General features: G+C 45.6%; 1 protein-coding gene across 2 annotated transcripts in view; it reads left to right on the top strand.

Annotated features, from left to right (window-relative positions):
• optc (opticin) overlaps positions 1-22,766 on the top strand; it is a 43,933-nt gene that overhangs the window by 2,229 nt on the left and 18,938 nt on the right. The window contains exons 3-9 of one of the 2 annotated variants that reach the window (XM_077003905.1): positions 163-336; positions 482-653; positions 899-1,057; positions 1,435-1,637; positions 2,030-2,125; positions 2,811-2,989; positions 13,000-13,362. In XM_077003905.1, the coding sequence (XP_076860020.1) occupies positions 163-336; positions 482-653; positions 899-1,057; positions 1,435-1,637; positions 2,030-2,125; positions 2,811-2,981 (975 nt within the window). In that variant the 3' untranslated portion in view covers positions 2,982-2,989; positions 13,000-13,362. Of the gene's footprint in view, positions 1-162; positions 337-481; positions 654-898; positions 1,058-1,434; positions 1,638-2,029; positions 2,126-2,810; positions 2,990-12,999; positions 13,363-22,766 lie in introns of those variants that run through there. The other variant, XM_077003897.1, reaches the window with a different exon arrangement.

The following is a 22,766-nucleotide window of genomic DNA, read 5'->3' as shown; positions in this document are numbered from 1 at the left end:
TTCTTGTCTTTATTTATTTTTAAATGTAGACTAGCCACCATTTTAGAAGATGTTCATGAAGAAATGCTAATTCTAATTCTAAATGCAAACATCTGCTCCAAACATTTCTTGTCCTTTAAAAAGATGCACTAGATGGATGCACTTTCCCCATAATTCCTGCAGATGGCGCTGCATGTAGCCATTATGGCTGTGGCCCTGCTAGGATCATGTAGTGGAGCCCCTCCAGTTGATTCTGATCCTGCTGCCTACGACTTGGAGAACTTTGACGTGGACTCGGTCACGTGGGACCTAAACAGCTATGGGGAAATCTACGAGTATGACGACTTGGATGAGGAGGTGAGGAGAGAAAGTGGAACATTGAAAGGAGTGTAAACAGACCTTTGTACACAGATAGCTCTGGGCACTGGAAAGTAAGCCAAAATCACAATATCACAACTGTGTATAAACACAGACTTGAATGACAGGCTTGATTCTCTTGCAGATTGAAGTTGGGACCTTGGCTCCTCCCCCAGCTGTCACTCAACCACCTCCTCCAGTTGTTCCTGAGAGCTCTACACAGGAGGTGACTCCTCCCCCGCGGCCCACCAATCCTCCAGTACCTCCCACGCTGGACTTCCTGGGACCTGGGCTCTTTGGTCCAGACACTGGCCTTGGTGAGTGGAGCCATTCTGGCACATGCTGGATTTGGCCTGCAGAAATTGGCCTCGGCTGAGGACTCAGTCTGGTGCATCTGATAATCATACGGATGCGTTCGTTCCGATCACGTGTCGTCCCAGCCACTGGACACCCTATTATTATGTTGCAAACTGGAGAAACTGGCAGTGCCTTCTCCATCACGTCTATTGTGACTGTTCCACCCTCTAGTGGAGGATAATGACATGACACTGTTCATCTGCAGGGATGCCCACTTGCCTGCTGTGTGTGTGTATCGGTGGCAGCGTGTACTGTGACGATGCTGACTTGACTCAGATCCCTCCCCTGCCCAAGGAGACGACACATTTCTACGCCCGCTTCAACAAGCTCACCGAGGTTAAGTCCAAAGACTTCCTCAACCTCAGTAAGATCTTCACATACTGTATCTTTCACTTCTCTTTGCCAAGTTTATCAGTGCTGGCGCTTGTGTGTAGTTCTGCAGGTTCTTGGAAAGACTGAAAAACTTTGAAAGAATTTGAAAGAACTTATTTCCGAGCCTAAAGCAGTATGGAAATGCAAGAGTTGGTTTGTTACAGTATGACTGTTCTGCTGACAAAGAAGTGTATAAAATACTCTGGAAAACAAGTTCTGCTCCAGCTCAGCCCAGATGCTAATGCTAATGAACTGCAAATAATTCCATCATGACCAGAAATATTTGACAACTGTGCATGACCAACATTTAAGTAATCCGCAATCTCCTCTTACTGCCCTACAAAAACAGTGTCGCGTCTGTGTTCCCAGATCAGTTGAAGCGGATCGACCTCACAGGGAATCAGATCTCCGTGCTGGACGAGGACGCGTTCCGCCCTCTCCCACAGCTCCAGGACCTGCTGTTGGCCGACAACATCATCCAGGCCCTGCCCGAGCTGCCAGCCACCATGAGACACATCGATGTCCGCAACAATCGTCTGAGGAGTGCTGGCATGCAGAGAGAGGCTTTTAAGGCGAGTGCCGTATGTCGGAATGACTGAGTGGCAGTAGTGGCAGTCAGACCGAGAGCACAGCGGTGGTTCGGGTAGTAAACCCTGAACGCCTGTGTCCCCTGTCTTCTGGTTTTACGTTTTAAGCCATAAGTGGTTGGATAAAAAAAATTATATTGAATGAAAATTCCACCAACTATTTGAGGTAATTGAGGCTTTGCTCTAAAACTAGGCTAACAGCTTTCAGTAAAACGAAAATGGATGCCTTGAAATTATCTCTACTGCTTTTTGTTCCACTAAAGGCTCTCAGACCAAAATGCAGCTCCCCAGCCCACCAGCACTAACTCCTTACACGTTGGCCACCGGGGAGACTATTCGCCGTCTCACTCCCTTCACCTTTCTAAACTTCTCAACAGGAAATGAAAGACCTGCAGTTCCTTTACTTGTCTGATAACCAGCTGGACTACGTCCCCGTTCCTCTGCCTGACGGTCTTCGAGTGCTTCACATGCAGGTTCCACATTAACGCACTTTCAGTTTTTCAGTCAGTAAATTAGAAGAAACGCCAATGCCTGGATGTGACCTTTTCACTGTGGAACTGTGAAAATGTCAACGGTCCGGCTGCGTGAGGGTGTGAGGCTAGTCTTCAGTTCAGTATGCGGGCAGCGTCTCCTCCTCTCTGAACCCTTCTGTACATATGGCTGCTTAGCTGACAACAGCAGCTTGTTTACTAAGCAAGTTTCACGAGGCACAAATCATGGGATATTCGCAGACTCCCTTAGAGTCATTGTTACAATGTAATGTCGAGGTAAAAGCACTTATCTTTAATGACGTTATCTGCAAGTTTCTATGATCAAAATCCAGGTTAAGGGTTACTCCACTACTTCAAAACAATAGGATGATTCCTTATGGCACATATATTTAAAAACAGCTAAACCATCTATGCAGAAAAAACCCACAATTTTCTAACACTACTGAATTAACATCTGAAGAGTTACATTAAGTCTTTCAGCTGTGTTAACGTAGTGGTGTGGGGTGTTTACACAGCATTGTCAAACCAACAGTAAATATTTCGTTTCTTAATAAATGTGTGTGTGTGTGTGTGTGTGTGTGTGTGTCTCTCTCTCTCTCTCTCTCTCTCTCTCTCTCTCTCTCTCTCTCTCTCTCTCTCTCTCTCTCTCTCTCTCTCTCGCATCTAGAACAATAACGTCCAGAGTCTGAACCAGGATACATTTTGCAACAGTCATGACATGAGCTACCTTCGGAAGGCTCTGGAGGACATTAGGCTGGACGGCAACCCCGTGGACATTAACCGCTACGCCCAGGCCTACGTCTGCCTCCCGCGGATACCGGTGGGAACCCCGTACTGAGAGGCGGGGTGAGCTCTCGTATTATCGTTGTTTGCTGGATTTATAATGGCACATCGTACTGTATTTAGTGTTTATATGCCTTTCCAACTCAGGACAGTAACTTCAACAGTAGCTGCTAGAAAAACTTTACTTATTAAAGTCCTTAAATGTTCAAAATACAGTCTCATTTTGTTTCGGTCGTGGTGTGAAAAAGTATTTTCAATCTGTAATGTTTCTGGACTTTTGTGGCATTTGTTAGTTTAACGGATTAACATGCATTTAAGAAACTGGTTTTACCTATACGACTTACTGAGCAGTTCAACGAACGCACCAGAAGGTGGCGAACTGCTCCTTTGATTTCCAACCGTATTTCAGCTAACGCATGTGTTTCCGGCCAGAATCCCTCATGGGAGTACCATTCAATCAGTATCGATACTGTAGTCCCCGCCATATTATTACAAACTAATTACACATACAGCTTCCTAGTCTACTTTTGACAACTGCGATGTCAAATTTTGTTCTATTGGCTTTTCTATGCCGAACGAGTGGGTTTTTAGTCTGGACTGCAGATGTTGTCAGCCTAGTGACAGCTCAGCTAGGTTACGTCTATTTTTAAATCAATTCGGGCATGTGCCACAGGTGGTTGCAAGGGTTACTTAGCAACTCTAAAATATTTATAGTTTGACATTTGCACATGCACAGAACCTAAAGATGTATGTAAACCATGTAGAGTAAGAGTCTGAATGCTGACACTGTCAGCGCCATTGTTGTGTAATGATTACGGACTGTATCAATCGTTGAGCAGATGATTCAGAAGACATAGGTTAACACTGTGTACTTAAGACATGAAGTGGTCTAGGACCATACACGTGACCTTCAAACACTCTGAGTAACAATCTTAGGGTGTGTTTGTGTTCATTCCTGGTCTCATTACCAGACCCAAGACCCCTTTCACCCGTACAGTTAATATCACATCATGGCAAAGATCAATGCCGCCATATTGAACCGCAGGCAAAAGCTGGATAGAACCCTGAAATATTGTTGGAGAGTAAAGAGTGGTGCTCCCCGCCCTCCCTGTTCAGCCTCACACCCAACACCGCTGCTCCGGCTGCCATAACACTGCCTGCAGGTCTGCACTTCATCACAGCACCAGAGGAAGACGGCGGCTTGCTAGGTCTTCAAATCTCCCACTAAGGCCGGGAATCGATGTGGACCTCTCTTCCCTGTGTGTGTGTGTATGTGTGTGTGTGTGTGTGTGTGTGTGTATGTGTGTGTGTGCATGTGTGTGTGTGTGGGTTTGTTATTTTTTTCTGCTTGCGCAGGCTCAGATGTCCCGTCTCCGCCGTAGTGACCCGCATCGTTCCCCCATCGTCTGGTCCGTTCGGGCTGAGTCTGCGTGTCTCTGCCCCCCTCCCAGTGACTGTTTGTGGTTGACTCACCTACTGAATAAAAATGTGCAGAAGCCCCTCCCCCATCGCTCTGGCTGCGGCAGCTCGGGGGGCGGGGTGGTCGGGGGGGGCGGGGCGGTAGGAGGGAGGGTGTGGGGGGTGCTTGGGGGGGTTGGCGGGCCATTCTGAGCCTCCACACAAGTGACTAATTGCCACATGAAAAGACATGGAGAGTGACTGCAGGAGGGGCGGAGGGGTGTTGGAGAGGCAGGGAACTTCGCTAGGAAACTGTGTGCGCATGCAGAAGCGTCTGAACCTCTGCCGCACGTCTGCTGAGGGTGGTGGGATGCTGGGACGTGCAGGCATCCCGTTTCGCTCCCTCACTCTCGTTCTCGTCTCCGCTTCTCTCATTCCCGTCACTTTTTGATGTCTGGCTTGCATGTGCGTTGTCTGCGATCCTCCAGTTCTACCTGACTGGGTGTCTCCCCCCATCCCTGAGTGTCCCTCACTCACTCCTCTCTCAGTGGTTCCCTGTCAGCTTAATCTGCATTACATCACTGCCTCTTTCTCTCTCTTTCTCGGTCTTCATCCATCTCTCTCTCTCTCTCCCTCCATCTCTCTCTTTATTCCTCTTCTCCACACTTGCTACTCCTCAGCTCCTCCTCTTCTCTTCCTGCTGTATTTGGTATATGAAGGTGACCTTGCGATCCGTCTGTATTTTACGCATTGATTGCATTCCTGGGAGGGACCTGGGGGCCTCCCTCCCACACTCTTCAGGACGGGGAGGGGCGGCACATAGGTGCATATGGTGCGGGGGTGTAGTTCAGTGCACCGCGTGTGTGTGCACACGTGTGTGTGTGTGTGTGTGTGTGTGTGTGTGTGTGTGTGTGTGTGTGTGTGTGTGTGTGTGTGTGGAGGGGAGGGGAGAATGAGGCTAGCCAAACAGGAACATTTAAAATCTGCATCCATCTGCCTGTCAGTGTGCGGCTATGGAATCTGTGTGCAGAACCTCCCCCTCCTGATGAACACATCCATCCTGACCTGCTACACCCACACACACGCACACGTACATGCAATTACATCCTCACTGTAACAGTGGCTGCAGTTAACGGTTCTGCTTAGCGTTGGCCAAGAGTCCGTCAGCTCTGCAGCCAATGTCATTTGGTGCGGTGACCTCATTTGCTAACGCATTATGATATTAAAAGGCGGTTTGTCCCGTAGTGTAATCTGTCTCGCACTTTTATGCAGGACGATGGCAGTTTGCTCTTACACAGTTGCAGTTATGCTCCTTCTGCAGAGGATCATCCATCACGCCTGTAGCGAAAGGGCTTAAATAAAGGGAAGACATGTCTGTTTTTGTACTCCTCTATTCATTTTATAGACAAAAGGCAATCAGACCAATTGAGACTTCAAGGAAGTCATAGTTTGTGCTGCAGCTCAGAAGGAGGTGGGGGAGGGTCAGCACAGGAGCTGTAAAAGTAACAAAAAAGCAAATGTGAACAGTGGGAAAGGGGGAGGGAGAGAGGAGAGAGGGAGAAATAGAAAGGGAGAGAGGAGAGAGGGAGGAAGGGAGAGTGAGGGGGAGAGAGGAAGAGAGGGAGGAAGGTGAGGGAGAGAGAGGAAGGTGGAGAGAGAAAGGGAGGGGAGGGAGGGAGGTGGAGAGAGGGAAGAAGGGAGAGAGAGAGCAGAGCAACGGCCACGCTGCAGGCAGATTGAGTGGGCGGGCGAGTGGCACGGGCATGCGCGTGCACTTACAATCAATAAGGAATGGCGATGCAGACAGACACAGAGAGAGAGAGAGAGAGCGATGGAGGCGGGAAGGAAGACATGGTAATGAAAAAGAGAAGCATCCGTCAGCGGGGACAGGAGCAGAGAGCAGGCGTTCATGTAGGCGCGGCGTTGAGGCTGGCTTCCCCCAGTCCCTCACACCTCACCCCTGCTCCCTTTATCCACACTGCCTCTCCCATCAGCCTCTAACGCATCTCGCTGCTATGTATGCAGATCTGCTTGTGAGCCGCGTTGGCGTGTATTGGCGTGTATTGTGAGCGCCCCTCCGCGTTCCCCTCGTGAGCCAGACGCTCGCGGGAGCTGTTCTGACTCGGGAACATGGCCGGTGGTGCACAGCATCTCTGCGGTCCCGTGGAGGACACGGTGGAAACGGGGGTGCCCCCGCCACAGTGAGGAAGACGGGGCTCCTTCATGACAAATGTGGTGCAAAGCTTCATCGTTCATAAAGCATGACAGCGTAAAAAAACTGCTCGGGGCAAGTCCAGCTGGAGCGTATGGTTCTGGACCAGCCTGGGGGCGGGTCTAGTGCCTTGTGCTTCACAGCAACGTGAACCCTGTGCTTACACAAAGAGACACAGCGCAGATGCCTGGAAACACACTGTGTCGCTGGTCTCTTCCTTTTGTGGAGAAGGTATGCACAGAGGGCGGGTGCCTCAGGGCAAGCCTCACGAACCACCCTCTGCTCCCCACGAGCATTATGGGAGGGCAGCTGGGGTGATGCGGGTCAGATCCAGAAAGAGGCTCTGCCCTCTCACCCTTGAATGGCCAAGTATGGTAGCCTGCAGGGACGTCTTCTGAAAGGTCTGTTTTTAAAATCCTGATGGAGGCGGTTGCATACTCATCTATTTAAGGCAAGGTTTACTTAGCCGATGGACATCCCACTCCACCAGATGATTATCCCTGACTGATAATGTATGCATTTTATCTCCCTCTGTGGTGATGATTAGAGAATGGCACCTAATGCTTCGGTATAAAAAAATATTAGTCCTTGGTTGAAAGGATGAAAGCGTAAAGACCATGTTGAGGTGTTAGATGGGTAAGGGGTTTTAAGCATTGGGGAAGCTTGGACCAGTTGGTCAAATGCTCAGGGGAGATTATAAAATATGATTTTGCTCAAATGCCCAGGGGAGATTAGAAGATGTGTTTTCACTCAAATGGGAACTCAGATCATAACTTTTATTTGATGGCACCTACATATCAATATAATATAAATATATACCCTATACATTATGTAATTTAAGTGTCATCAATATAAATAAATAAATATATATTTGTATGCATATTATATATATATATATATATATAGTCACGTTGTGGGGGGCCCCCTGCCGGTCGCCCCCGTTTACAGCGGCAGCGGTCCTGTTTTGGTCACGTGATGTTCGTCCCTCAGGTGGGCGGGACCCGTGATCCGTCTCACCTGAGGGTCGTTTGTTTGTCTATATATGTCTTGTCTTTGTACCAGTTGACTGCTGGTTATTATTTCCTTAATCTGGAACAATGTCACGGGTTTTTGGTTTGCGCACTTTCTATTAAACCATCCTCTTTCCCTGAGACTTGGTGTGATCGCTTCCTTTTTAGTTGCTCACCCTGCCCGTCACATATATATATATATATGACACATAAATTACATAAAGTATAATGTGGAGATCTAAGATCTAGATCAGATTAATTTCTTGTAAGACACAAGCAAGCCACTGACATATAGACCATATACCTGCCATTGACAAGCATTTAACTGGCCTTTAAGCACAATTTAATATCTGTACTATGCCTAATATGCTAATCCTAATAGTTTAATCCCAATATAATAACATAAAAAGATTCCAGAGTGACTTCAGTTTCTTTGACCTGTATGACCCTCTGTTATGTTGGGTCAGAATGAAACCAATTTGTGTTCTTTCCACTTTTCCTTTGATTCCAGCTGTTACAGGCTCTGGAAAGGAGGAAAATGGGATGGCCGTGTTTTTAAATCTCAGGTCAACTTTAAAGGGACAGCTGATGAGAGTCAGTGTGGAGGACAGCTTTGGCCTGAGGATGAGCTCATAACAGACACACACTGAGTGGAAGTGGGTCATCATTAGCAGAGCTGCTAATCAGCGTTGCATCTGCGTGGTCTGCTCACTCCCGTAATGCAGAAGCAGAAATGCTATTTAGCCAGATGTTTTGATTGGACTTTATTGCCAGCCTTGCACGGCACATGCGTTGAGGTGAAGTCGCTCAAGCGCCCATTAAAAGCTATAGTCATGAGGTTGGGGAGGTCAGAGGTCACACACCCATACCAGTTTTCCTGGTCTCTTTTGCGAGCTGTTAGCGTGTTTCATATTGTGGACATGGACTTTGGTAGACAGCTATCGAACCACTGGTGTGGTGCTCATGTACATGTGGGGGATGTGTATGTGGGTAGGCGTGAAATAGCATCATTGTCATCAATATTGTCAATATCACTTCCCAAGTGGTGTGATTTAGGTACATTAACCTACATGTTCTTCTGTATTGCTCCAAATCTCATATCCTGTCTGTTGAGACGTGTCACACCTTTCTCTGGAGACACCAGCTGGCTGTAAGCAGGGAAATGAAGCAAACTTGTGTCATCAGAGATCACTACCTGCATTTTAAGCGGATTGCTTACAACGTTGTTAATGAGTGAAATCTTGTTTTGTTAGCATAATAATAAGTCCCCAGAATGAACAGTCCTTTGAAGAGCTCTTATCACTGAGAAACACATTCGAGTGAGACTATCCAGTCTTTGTAAAGCCGACCGAGGAGTCAAAAGAGAAGAGTGTAATGTGTGAACGTCCCTCACAGAAGCTCGGAGCCAGTGCATTTGGAACAACACAGACCATAGGCAGCAGGGTTTATTCCAAACCTACATCTGTCCACTAGATGACTCCAACAGTAGGAAACAGTGGGGCAGCTGATCTAAGGGTTTGTCATGTAGGCCTCTTTCTATATGTGAATACATGTATGATGCATTATTCAGCATGATACATTTTATGGGTGTTCTCAACTTATATTACACAGGATGATTTTTTACAGATCTTTAAGGCACATTTTATAAATGTAACGGTGCTGGTGTTGCGCAATCAAGGGGTGGACACATATGGGGAAGAGAGCGGGTTTCCATATTAATAGGGCTAACATATTTATTTTTCCATGGGCAAAAACTAACAATTCGAGACTTACGAGGCATAACACTAGGGATAAACATTCATAAAAACCAACAAAGGAGAGTAACACAAGGGGAGAACAGGTTATCAACCAAAGGGAATATCTTTATATGTAACATAAGTAGCTGTACACAAAAACACAGAACACACTACTCTAACATGTAGGGACTACTGACAAAGACTAGAGCAAACACAATGCAACCAGACAAAGGTATAATGCAAACTGTGTACAACTTAAACCGTGACACCAAAACCAACAGAACTTTAGACACAGACAGGAATTAACGAACCAAAAGACACTAAATAAGATAAGACACACAAGAATGATTCATGAAGGGAGTGACACCGATAGAGGCAAACTTTACCCAACCAGGATTCAAAGCAAACAAAATAGTAAAAAACACAATCATGCAAACATTAACCTACAATGAACATGAGACCAACCAGGAACTAAATACCAGACTTAAACACGAAACATAGGACAGCTGCAAAAGATAACGGGGGCGTGACTAGATAAAAAGGGGAAAATTGATAAGATAGACAGGTGGGGGCGGGGCTAGGCATGACAAAAACCCTGGAGAATGAAGGTAATTAGAGACTCCAGTCACATGTCTATCCTTTGGGATGGAGACCCATCTGTATGAGAATGATTAAATGTTGCCGATTGGTCCTTGGCCTTGAGCTAAAGGAGACTGATAAAGCTCAGAAAGACGTAAATCCCCAGATGGGCTGTGAGTAGTTGCTTCAGCACCTTTTTACTGTGGTCAGTACTGTGTTGCTCTGGCAGACTAACCGGACCGAATCCAACGCTAGCAATATAAAGGTGGAAACATTTGAAGACCCCATCCTACACAGGGCCATGAGGCACGGCTGGATGAGAGCAGGAGTTGGAGAGGAAGAAGAGAGACATGCACTGCCTTCAACATGTCCACAGTTTCCCATGGAGCTTTCTGGACTGGTCCCCAGTGGTCAACACTAAGCTATCAGAAGTTCCACAAATAGGCATTAATGAATTATTTACTAATCTGTCACAAACCTTTATACAATCACCAACCATAACCTAAATCCTACACTCTTTGTAATATAATTATTCTACTCTTTTAAAATAATTATCTCACACATACAGTAATCATTAGCAATTTGTTGCACAAAAAATGCTATTTTTCAAGCCGTCTAGACTCAAAGAGCTGTATCAAAAAGGGTCAATTAATATTTAAGTAGTGCTTAGGGCAACCCAGATCCACATGCACATAAATATCTTACAAGCAATGCATGTGTCTCCCAGTACGCACTATTTTTATTGTGGCCCATTTATGCTTCACAGAGAAATTATCAGATGGTTTCAAATAGGTCCTTAATTTTCACATTATGCCTGCTTCTGCCTGCTTCTACCAGCAATGCTCCATGCACAGTGCACACACATATTTTCTGTTACATAATACTTTTGTGTCAAAACATATCCAGAAAGAGTTTCATAGCGTCGTGTGTGTTTCTCTTTTTGATTTGTTTTGTGTTGAGCTGTTCTCTTTCAAAGAGAACATCACATTCGTAGCGATGGCTACAGGACAAAAGAGTTTAATGGAAGCGGCTCATCTCAGCAGGAGGGATGCAGAAACCAGGCTCTGAGGGGAAAATGCAACGCTTTGTTTCGTAATGGGGCACATGTTTATTTTGATGTGTCTTCCATGCAGAAATTCTCCCTGTTTTAATAACAGTAAATTGATGAGCAAACAGCAGCACAGCAGAAGCAGGACTGAGCAGAGTCAGAGGTTCACACCATGGTGTACCCCTTTCATCTTCGCTTGAAAACCAAACTCTGCTCATTAGCTTCTGCTGAAAACGACTCAGAACCTCCCAGACGCTGCACCCATATCAGTGAGACACATCAGAACAGCGAGACACAGAGACCTCGGCCAACGTCAAGCCTATTTATGATGAGTGATATAATGATTGCAGATGTTCAAAGGATTTAGCAATGACTGTCGAGGTCTAGTGTGATGTGGGTGTTGGATAATTATGTAAGATTTAATGACAGAGATAGTTTTGCTTCTGCCACATCTTCCACTGTTTTTTTATTTCTTCTTGGGAATGAGAAAAAAAGTTCTGTGTAAGACAAGCTCAATCTGAACATCAGTCATTTTTTAGAAGAACCTAGTTGTGCCATTAAGGAATAGTGACTTTGTAGTTTTCCAGTTTGTCCAGAAACGGTTTTCTCAGCATCGGGATAGAAAGAGGTTTTCCTGTGACAGTTACACATTTCCTTCTCTTCCTCTACCCACTTCCTCATTGGAAAAATGAGTTTGCAATTTCCAGTAGCACTGCATCTGCTAGGTGAATGCAATTTCTTCTGCAAATAAACCATTAATAAATGAATTAGCAACAAAAATAAAATAAATAAATAAGAAAATAAAATTCTCATCATCCAAATTGGAAATGCCATGGGAAACTGACCTATGCCTAATTTTCCAGAATCAGGCCTGGCCTATGCTGATTGGTCAGTTCCCCATCCCCCATCAGACCTCCATCCTGACTGGCTCACAGGAGTGACCATAAGCCTGGAGCCTATGGGACAGGCTGTGGAAAGCCAAAGAGGACAGCTCATTGACATTCAGACAGGGCACTCCATAAATAAGCGCCTGACCGGCCCTGACCCCCAGCGTGTCAGTGATGTGGTGTCTGAAATATTGCCTCACATGTGCAGCCCGTTGCCCCTACAGGAGCGCTGCGAATCAGGCTGGCTGACGAACCATGGTAACGGGTCCTGGAGCTGTGTGTCATGACACTTCTCTCCTTTTATTTCTCTCTGATGAATACATTAGCACGACACATGCCACGCTCTCTGCCCCAAGTGTCATACTTGTCAGGAACCAGTTTGTTTGTGTCAGCCGACAGGGAGAGTTGGGTGTTTGGGTGCTATCAGTGTTCATATTTCCATTCATGAAGCTAATTATGAATTCAGAGAAGTGTTTGTGCATGTAATGAATCAGGAAGGCAACTGCACCTCAGTAAAGATTTTCTTTTCCTGTTGCCATCAACAGGCGTATTATACTGGAGGATATGACACGTCTGACATGCACCGTTCACTCACTCCCCTTCACTTCCTAAGCTTTCAATCTCTCTTTTTCAGTTCTTCAATTCTCATTCTTCTCTCCTGCTCTCGTGCATTTGAGTCATTGCCTCTCACCCTCCACAAACACACACACACACACACACACACATGCACGCACGCCCGCACAGTTAGAGGCAGTCAGCAGCCTCCCCCATGCCCAGCCGTGGGAAGCCCTAGACCTGAATGAGAGCTTAATGGAGTGAGCTCTTTAAAGCACAAAGCATCATCAGTTAGTAGAGCAGTATCATCCTCGCCCTGTGGGTTTCGCTCAAACGCTCCTTTCAAACATAGCTGCCTCCCTGTAGAGCTTTGTTGATTTGTGTGTGTGTGTGTGTCTGTGTGTGTGTGTGTGTGTGTGTGTGTGTGTGTGTGTGTGTGTGTGTGTGTATGTGTGTGTGTGTGTGTGTGTGTGTGTGTGTGTGTGTCTGTCCACACGCATGTGCGTGTGTTTGTGCTTGTATGTGTGTGTTGGCGTTTGTGTGTGTGTGCATGCATGTACGTCTGCACCTGTGTGCATGTGCTATTCCTATACAACTCAGCATAGATGGAGTCCCACCGTGTTGATTCCAACGCTCTTTCTTCCCCAGCTCCCACTCCGATCCACCAGTATCCAGTATTTCTGCTCCGGCTCTGGCTCTGATCCACCCCAGAATTTCTTCTCCGGCTCCAGCTCCCTCTCCAATCCACCCCAGTATTTCTGCTCTGATTCTGGGTCCATTCCACCCCAGTATTTCTCCTTCATGCGCATCATGCTGGTCTCCCTGCCTAAACCTTTTCCGTGGCACTTTGCTTTCTGCTTGATCTCATTATCCCACCACTGCTCATTCATTGATCTGCTCTGTGCCAGCTACACAAAGGGCAGCCTGGGGAAGAGAACCTGTAGCCAGGCTGTCTGCTGACTGATAGAGATGTTAACTTCAGGCCTGAATTTGCCTGGATTTCCCCTGATCTGGAACCAGCTTCTGATGTCTGGACTCAAAAGTTCAAGCTTGACTCAGATCAGATTAACTGACCAGAAATAAAAAAATACAGTACATTTTAAAAATGTAAAAAAAATTCTACAATCTCAGTCTTGACTTTGGTCTTGGGGTTTGCAGAGATGTAAGTCTGCCTGTATCGTACGTTTCACTGGGAAATTCAGTAGCATGTGTTACAATAAATCATGATTGATCGTGTTTCTGCACTAACTTGCTGGCTAATAACTCGTGTGTGACACATGCACCCTCTCTGCAGTTGCAGTATTTATTGCAGGTTTGTAGTGCTTCATGTCCAGCTGATACTGTTACCTGGAAACAGAGGCAATGTGCTTCTGTCCTGAGCTCCACAGATGCAGTTATGGTGTTTAGTTAATATGATGTACATTACTGAATCTACCATCCTATCTCTATCATGCCCTGTCCTTAACAAATAAGGTTTCTGCACACACACACACACACACACACACTCACACGCGTGCATGAAAGTGTTCACTGTCTGAGCAGACAGTGGGATGTTCATGTATAATTCTTGGCCGTGAAAACGCACAATTAGAAAGTCTCTACGTGAGCATAATGGCCATAATGTTCTCCAAATAAAGAGTATGTGTGTGTGTGTGTGTGTGTGTGTGTGTGTGTGTGTGTGTGTGTGTGTGTGTGTGTGTGTGTGTGTGTGTTTTGCCAGCCTAGGGCATTCTCAAGTCAAGGGCAGTTCTGTGCTGTTACTTAAATACCCTTTCTCTGCTTTTAACTAAGATAATAATGTGTGAAAATTTGCACTGACCTTATGAAGTGGGGTTTCCACTGTGTATTTAGTGTGAATGTGAGCATTTCTCACGCAGAGGCTGAAAATCTAGCATGACCCGCAGTGAGATCACAATCCTGCAGCTTGCTTTGATGGAGGAGATGGTGGGGATGAGGTTTCCTGATGTAGTCAAGGTCAGAGAAGCTCCTAAGGCTGTTTCAGTCAGGGAGGGACATCAAAGCACGATTAACTTGAAGTTCCTCTCCTCCTCTTTACTAATTTAGGACTGTATCTGGCTGTCTCCGCTCTCTTCTTTTAAAACATCAGCAGTGCGATCTAATATTGCCACGTGGCCTTTAATGGGCACGTGACCTTTCATGGACACGTGACCTTTATTGGATACATGACCTTTAATGGGCCTGCTACCATTATGGTTTTTTTTTTATATTTGCACGGCATCTGTCCAGCTTGTAATGGAGGATGTGTTATACGCTAGATCTGACTTTGTTTATCTGATGGTAAGTGGTGTTTGAGAGCTTGAATAAATGTACCACCAAGTAAGTTCATCAGTGTAGTTTATCATTTTGTAAGAACATAGAAGCTCCACCATGAAGTAAGAGGAGGAGGAGCTTACTACACCCGTGTCCCCATGGAGACCGTTATCCTTCGAAGCGCTTCCTTGAAATAGGGGAGTCGAGGGCCATATAACTTCAGGCAGCTGTAGATTTCTGCTGGCTCTCTCGCCCTCATTGGTCTTCTTTAGGTGCCTGCTCCCAACCTAAATAAAGAAAGAAAGAAAGAAAATTGATTGTTTACTCGACACCGTAAATTACCCCTTTATGGCCTATCTGCTGCTCCACTATGATATCCTTCAGTCAAATGAGGTGGAGGAAATGTGTGTGTGTGTGTGTGTGTGTGTGTGTGTGTGTGTGTGTGTGTGTGTGTGTGTGTGTGTGTGTGTGTGTGTGTGTTCGAAAGACAGAATACCATTGTAGAGTATGGGTTAGTGCCAGAAATCCCTCTAAATAAATGGCTTCATTCAGTCTGAGGAAAGACCAATCAGAATATCAGTCTGATCTCCTCCTTGTACAGGTGTCAGGTGTGCTGTCTGTCTTTAGCCTGCCCCGACGTCTAGTGTGAGATCCATTTACATAGAAATTGCACTGGCTTGTTCCCTCTCTTTTCTATATTTTAGATCTAATTTTTTAGCACAGGCCCGTGTCTGGAGGCATGTGAGCTCTGGACGCGTGAGCCCGGAGCTTCAACAGGACACGCAACTCTGGTATCGTCACAGTGTACAGCACACGTGGCTCCTGTATTGTCACACTCTCAGTGTACAGCACACGTGACTCCTGTATTGTCACACTCTCCGTGTACACCACACGTGGCTCCTGTATTGTCACACTCTCAGTGTACAGCACACGTGGCTCCTGTATTGTCACACTCTCAGTGTACAGCACATGTGGCTCCTGTATTGTCACACTCTCAGTGTACAGCACACGTGGCTCCTGTATTGTCACACTCACAGTGCACAACACAAGTGGCTCCTGTATTGTCACACTCTCAGTGTACAGCACACGTGACTCCTGTATTGTCACACTCTCCGTGTACAGCACACGTGACTCCTGTATTGTCACACTCACAGTGTACAACACAAGTGGCTCCTGTATTGTCACACTCTCAGTGTACAACACAAGTGGCTCCTGTATTGTCACACTCTCAGTGTACACCACACGTGGCTCCTGTATTGTCACACTCACAGTGTACAACACACGTGACTCCTGTATTGTCACACTCACAGTGTACAACACAAGTGGCTCCTGTATTGTCACACTCTCAGTGTACAGCACACGTGACTCCTGTATTGTCACACTCACAGTGTACACCACACGTGGCTCCTGTATTGTCACACTCACAGTGTACAACACAAGTGGCTCCTGTATTGTCACACTCTCAGTGTACAGCACACGTGGCTCCTGTATTGTCACACACACACACACGTGTGATCATCATCACCAAAATTGCCAAAAGCATTTTTTCTATACATACAAAGAAACTGAGTGATGGACTACAGAATCACATAACCCAGAAAACATAATAACCTAAACTCATACCAGTTCATATGTCCATTACAATATGTAACATTTAACTTGATTTCCTTGCACAATGTGGACATTAACATTGACTTACACAACACACACACACACTCACAAAGAAACTATTTCTGAAAGAAATTGACTAGCTTAATCTAACTAGCGCTGGCTGGTCTACTATTAGGGAAGTTCTGTGTAAATTGCAGACAAATAAGTGTGCATTCTGCAGATTGCTGTGACTCAAACAGGCCTTCCTTTTTGTGATGGAAAAAGTGTGTAATGTGCATGTTTGGCGCAAAACTCGACCCTCCCACACGCCAGCCCAGATGACACACACACACCACCCTTACGCACGCCAGGCCAGATGACTCACACACACCACCCTTACGTTAAAGCCCTCTTCACATGCCTGCAACACACATGACCTGCTCGTGTGTCAGGAGGTCTTGTGTATAAGCAGTCAATGTGGACTCAACGTACACAACTCTTTGCTATCTCTCCAGCAAATAATATACTTAAATGACAGAATTGCTTTCCCCCACGCAAACATAAACACTTACAACATGGTAATGTTGAAATAAGTTTTTCAATTACATATTAAAAAATCTTTTATTACACATTGGTCACTTAATTCTAGGGAGACAGAGCTGCAGATTGCGAGTTCTGCCCCATCTTTATTTGGACCTTTCTAGAAATGGTTGTCACGGTACTGAAAAGTGCAGGGGGACAGGATTAGCATGGGCAGATCCTTAGTCATGAGCACAGAACCAGGCAGCATGGCTGAAACCAGAATAACAGAACAACCAGGACACTTGGACAGGAAAGACTCTCTGCTTTACATCAACAAGACTTCACAAGGTAATGCAGAAATCTAAGGAGCGCTCTTGTGTCTGCTCATAAGGCCATCAACAAAACACAAATAGGCCTACAGGTAATCACAAGCAGGTTGGATCAGGGTGTTACCGCACTTGGTGTGGACCAATCACAAGTTCAGGAACAGTGGGGCAGTAACCTAGGTAGGAGCCTAAAAGTGACATTTAGTGATTATATGAGAATTTCCATTCTCTAATAGAGCATATGTTGCCTGAATTTAAATCGCCACCACTTCTTAAAATTCCACCTAATAAATTATTGATCACAAAGGAAGTGTTTCTAATACCTTCATTTAATTAATTTCTGGGTTATTTTGTTGAGAGATTGCCTTCCTTGATTATGGTTTACTGACACACATATTTATAGCTCTGTAGATATTAGAGTTGTTATACAACCTCAGTGTCGTTATAGTGATTGGAGAGAATCAGGTTAGCTGGTTTGCTCAGTAGCACATAATAATCGCTTGGCCAGACATCAGTCTCCCCACCAGCCTCCTCATCTGGGCACATACAGACCCACGCGTGTGCCTGCGCTCACCAACACATTCTTGCACACTCGTCCGTGTACATGTAGGCACATACGCCCCAAAGGCTGGATGGAGTTTGTCACTGAAGAAAGAGAAAGCCAGGGGAGAGCCGAAAGGTCAGAAAGGATAATTGCACTACTTCCTACTGTGCCAGCACCTCACTACTGAACACTGGAGCGAGAAGAAAGACTGGGAGACACACACACACACACACACATACCCTGTATACACCACTGGATACAGGCATGTGGGGAGGATGCAAATAAGGTTTGAAGTGAAGTGATTTTTCATTTACAAATGGGATGCAGGTATGGATTAAATGAACACAGATTTGATTCAGTCAGTGTTCTCAAAAGGGCCCGATTTGTGCTCCTCACACATAAATGAGATGCTGAAATGTACAGTCGGCAGGGTCTTATTCTGTTCTCTCCCTCCCTCCCTCCACCCCTGCCTCTCTCCCTCTCCCATTCTCTCTGTTTGTCGCAGACTCATCTGTCCCAGTGTTAGCTCCATCTCAGGCAACACTTTCTCACCCCTCCCCTGTCTGAGCTTGCTGACATTTTCTATTTATGAGATCTGTGTGAGGGTGTGTTTGAGCGTTACACACGTCAAGCCTGAATAAACATAATCCATATTAATTTGTTCCCTCAACATGGAAAGACCCCTGTAAAAGCCCGGGTGGTAAAATCCAGTCATCCTTTGCTGTCGGTCAGGATGAGGACAGTGGACACTAAATACACTTCTGTGGTGTGTTTGAGGCTTGGATTCATTTGGTATTTGCAAACAAGCAAAGAACTTGGTATGATGTTCTCTGATATTAAGATCATAGGCACGTTATAGGTGGATTACAATGTGTGATGACAATTTGTGGACTTGGTGCTAAGGAAGTGCTATATTTGTGGGTGCATTCAAATCCTAACCAGGTCATCTCTGGTGTGGTCCCCTAAACAAGGTCCTTAATGCTACCTACCTCACTAACAATGCTTAACAATTCAAAACAGGTCCCAATGGCTTAGACATCACCCATGTCAGATACCTGGGGATGAGGGCAGTGTGATGAACTGTGGGCTACTGGACTAAATTCAAGACACTTATGGACAGGGGTGTAGAGAATAGAGGAGGGTTGGAATGCCAATTTGCAAACAACTCCAGTGTTGAGGAGATGTGGAGAGGCTGTGGGAACTGTGGATGCTTCGAAAACATGTAGATTAAAACCAAAACAAGTAGTAACTTGGTGTCCCAACATTCACAAGTGGCAATCAAGATCATCCAGGTACAACATGAAAGCTTTGGAATAGGAGTGCCAAAACGACCACAAGGGGTGAGTGATCAGCATCCTGGTTCCTAGACATTGGGAACCAAGACCCAAAGAACCCTTCACCAAAACTCAATTATAGAGCTACCGAACTGAGACAGGAACTCATGGCTAAGCAGCGTATCAGCTGAAGTGGAGTACCTGATAATGTGCTGAAAGTTGTGAATGCAACACTGCAGATGATCACTAGCGTGACCGTCACTGAGAGACCAACAATCTGCTAGATTCCATCAAGGAGCAGTGTCCACCATGGAGAAGGGGATTGGTACGAAGAAGGTGAAGAAGATACCTGAGATGGCCTACAAGCTGTCCATACCCGAGTCTTTGGAGACTACCAAGCAAAGATTAACAGCTCTGGCTGCCTGACGAGGTACACAAGAGAAACAGAAGCCAAGAATAAAGGATGTTCTTCCAACTTCAAGCCAATGAGTTGCCATCAAGTGGGGAATTTACCAAGGAGATGCCCGCTGCTGTTTTGCATAGATCTGTACCCCCTCAGTTGAATCTAGTCCATCTCATCAGAATATACAGCAACAACTGGATATGTGTGGTCTGATGTTTACAATGAGAAGGAAGGTAGTTAGGACTGAGGGGATTGTACTTACCATAATGTAACATAACCAATGTTGAGGGCAGCTACAAGTACCTAAGTATCCCAAATACCCAAATACCTACAATGAGTTACACATCCTGAGAAGTCAGCTGAATGGGATGAACAAGATTCAGGCTATCAATACCTACACTTTACCAATAATCAAATACACCACTGGAATAATAAACTGGCCAAGAGGTAGAAAGATAGCTAGAGCCTATTGACATCAAGAAAAATCCCAAATCCAGCACTCTGAGACTGAGGTAATAGCATCAGAGCCACTATCCAGGATGAAACAGAAGATTCAGGAGTGTGCCAGGAAGATGGCCCCAAGTAATGGAGTGCTTAGTGAAAAAACCTTAGCAGAAACCTGAGGTGGATGAGAATGAGGAGAAGCATAGGAGGATAAAGCCCTGCACAGAATTTAAAATAGTGAAAGTTGCTGATATGGAGAAATCTTACCAAAGGCTGCATTGAGAGACAACACAGAGGCATTAAACATGGCTGCACAGGAATAAGCTCAGAATATAAGATCAGTAGAGAGTGAGATCTACCACATCAGGCAGGACCCCAGATGCGACTCTGAGACAATCCAGCACACAACAGCGGGATGATAGATGTTAGCAGGCACAGCATCGGTAACGGTAGAAGAGGGCCATAGTGATTGATGTATCAATCCCTAGTGATAGCAACAAAAAATCTCACGAAAAATCTAAAAAAAAAATACAGAGGGCTGTGAGATGAGCTAGAAAAGATGTGGGACATGATGTCAACAGTGGTTACTGTTGTAATCAGAGCAGTAGGGGCTGTGACACCCAAATTGGCAGGACCAGCAGATCCTTGGAACAATATCTGAGATCTCCATGTAGAAGAGTGCAGTCCTGGGTACAGTTGAGATACTAAGCTCCCAGGCCTCTGAACCCAAGCATGAAGGTGAAAGAAACCACCCGGAGAAGGGTGAGTGAGGAATCTTATATACATTTGACTTAAGAAACACTATGATTAGGGTTTTGTCATTTTAATGTTTTTTGGATGACATTTGAGTACATTGTCAACAATGTATAAGGACAAAATAAAAAAAGACATTTGAATTCAAGTGTAAGTCATTTACGGCATTTGGCAGACGCCCTTATCCAGAGCAACTTACATTTTATTTTATCTCATTTTTTATACAAGTGAGCAATTGAGGGTTAAGGGCCTTGCTCAGGGGCACCTCAGTCATGGCCTCAGGTCTGGGGATCGAACCCACGACCCTCCAGTCACAAGACCAGTTCCCTGACCACTAGGCCATGACTGCCCAAGTCCACCTAGTGCCTCTGGGAGTTAGAAACAGGAATAAGGTATAAGGAATAAGACAGATATCCCAGTCCTTTTTATTCCCAGTAAAAATAGAGGAGTTTCCCCAAACACAATGGTCAGACCAGATCTATTGTACTACCACTTTGAGCTTGTGCTTGGCATATTCAAATATATGTAAAAATGTGCCATATATGTCAACTGTGATTTTTCCCCACAATCGAAATTTGTCCACCGCATTTACCCATCTGTGCAATTAGAACACACACGCAAACACACACACTAGTGATTAATAGGGGGCTGTGGTGCACATGTGCCCAGAGTGGTGGGCAGCCCTAGCCTGGTGCCCAGGGAGCAGTTGGGGTTAGGTGCCTTGCTCAAGGGCACCTCAGTCATGGCCTCAGGCCTGGGAATCGAACCCATGACCCTCCGGTCACAAGACCAGATTCAGAATGTATGTTGGCCCCATGTATCAGTTCATCAAGTTTTGAGGTGTTTAGTTGGAACTGTTAAGATGCATTTGCCCACTTCAGAATTTGTCCTCTGGTTCTGACAGCAGTTGTACCATCGGCAAAGACAAGCAAACCACTCCCGCTGACTGGAAAACATATTCATGCCACCTTTTAAAATATGAACTTGCATGCTTTCATGAGTCATTATTTTTTCTTTTATTTGGTTACTTATTCGGTCATTCTGGTTGAAGTTTGTCACCATCCTGTCTGTCCTTAAGATTTTTTGTTCTTAAGAATGTTCTGTTCTTAAGAATGTTCATGTACTCTTTAAGGAAACTTGGTTGTGCATTGTTCGTTGCACTTGGTCGTGCATATCATGGGATTTTGCTGGCTATTTGGCACTGATGAGCTCACCAAAGTAATCTTGCACAATAACAATGTATAACACATTTGATTTATTGTTATGTCTATGTCCCTGATCGACTTATTCAGATTTTCAGCCTCATAATGATGTTTTACCGGACAACATCCAGCTTTATCTCTAGCACCCAGCATCTGGAGCATAGCTGGGCTGCGGATACAATAGCACCGTGTGCTAGCTATGCTGCTGATACAGTAGCACTGTGTACTAGCTGTGCTGCAGATACAGTAGCACTGTGTACTAGCTATGCTGCTGATACAGTAGCACTGTGTACTAGCTATGCTGCAGATACAGTAGCACTGTGTACTAGCTATGCTGCAGATACAGTAGCACTGTGTACTAGCTGTGCTGCAGATACAGTAGCACTGTGTACTAGCTGTGCTGCAGATACAGTAGCACTGTGTACTAGCTGTGCTGCTGATACAGTAGCACTGTGTACTAGCTGTGCTGCAGATACAGTAGCACTGTGTACTAGCTGTGCTGCAGATACAGTAGCACTGTGTACTAGCTGTGCTGCAGATACAGTAGCACTGTGTACTAGCTGTGGACTGCTGCTAGATGCTGGGTGGTGGTGGAGACTCTTATAGGAGAGAATGGTGTACGGTGAGATGTGACCCATCTGTCAAAAGGTCCATAATTCAGAGCAGAATATCAACCATAAGGTCAATGCCATGGAGGGGTCCTTCTATCACCTTTTGCCCTAAAACACACACACACACACACACACACACACACACACACACACACACACACACACACACACACACACACACACACACACACACACACACATGCTCCTCTGCTTCCAGAAGAGCACCGGCATAGTGCATGCGTGTGAGAGAGGGGAGACAGAGAGAGTGTGGGAGAGATTGTGTGAGAGAGTGAGAGACAGAGAAAGAGACATAGACTGAAACAAACAGACAGACAGTGAAAGAAAGAGGGAGAGAGAGAGAGATAGAGAAAGAGAGAGAGAGAGAGAGAGAGAGAGAGAGAGAGAGAGAGAGACGCCTCTCCAGAGTCCAGGGAGACAGGCAGCCCAGAGCTGCGGGGGATCAGAAGGTCTTTGC

The sequence above is a fragment of the Brachyhypopomus gauderio genome, chromosome 1 (assembly GCF_052324685.1).
Source record: "Brachyhypopomus gauderio isolate BG-103 chromosome 1, BGAUD_0.2, whole genome shotgun sequence".
Lineage (NCBI taxonomy): Eukaryota > Metazoa > Chordata > Actinopteri > Gymnotiformes > Hypopomidae > Brachyhypopomus > Brachyhypopomus gauderio.
This window is presented reverse-complemented; position numbering and strand designations above follow the sequence as displayed.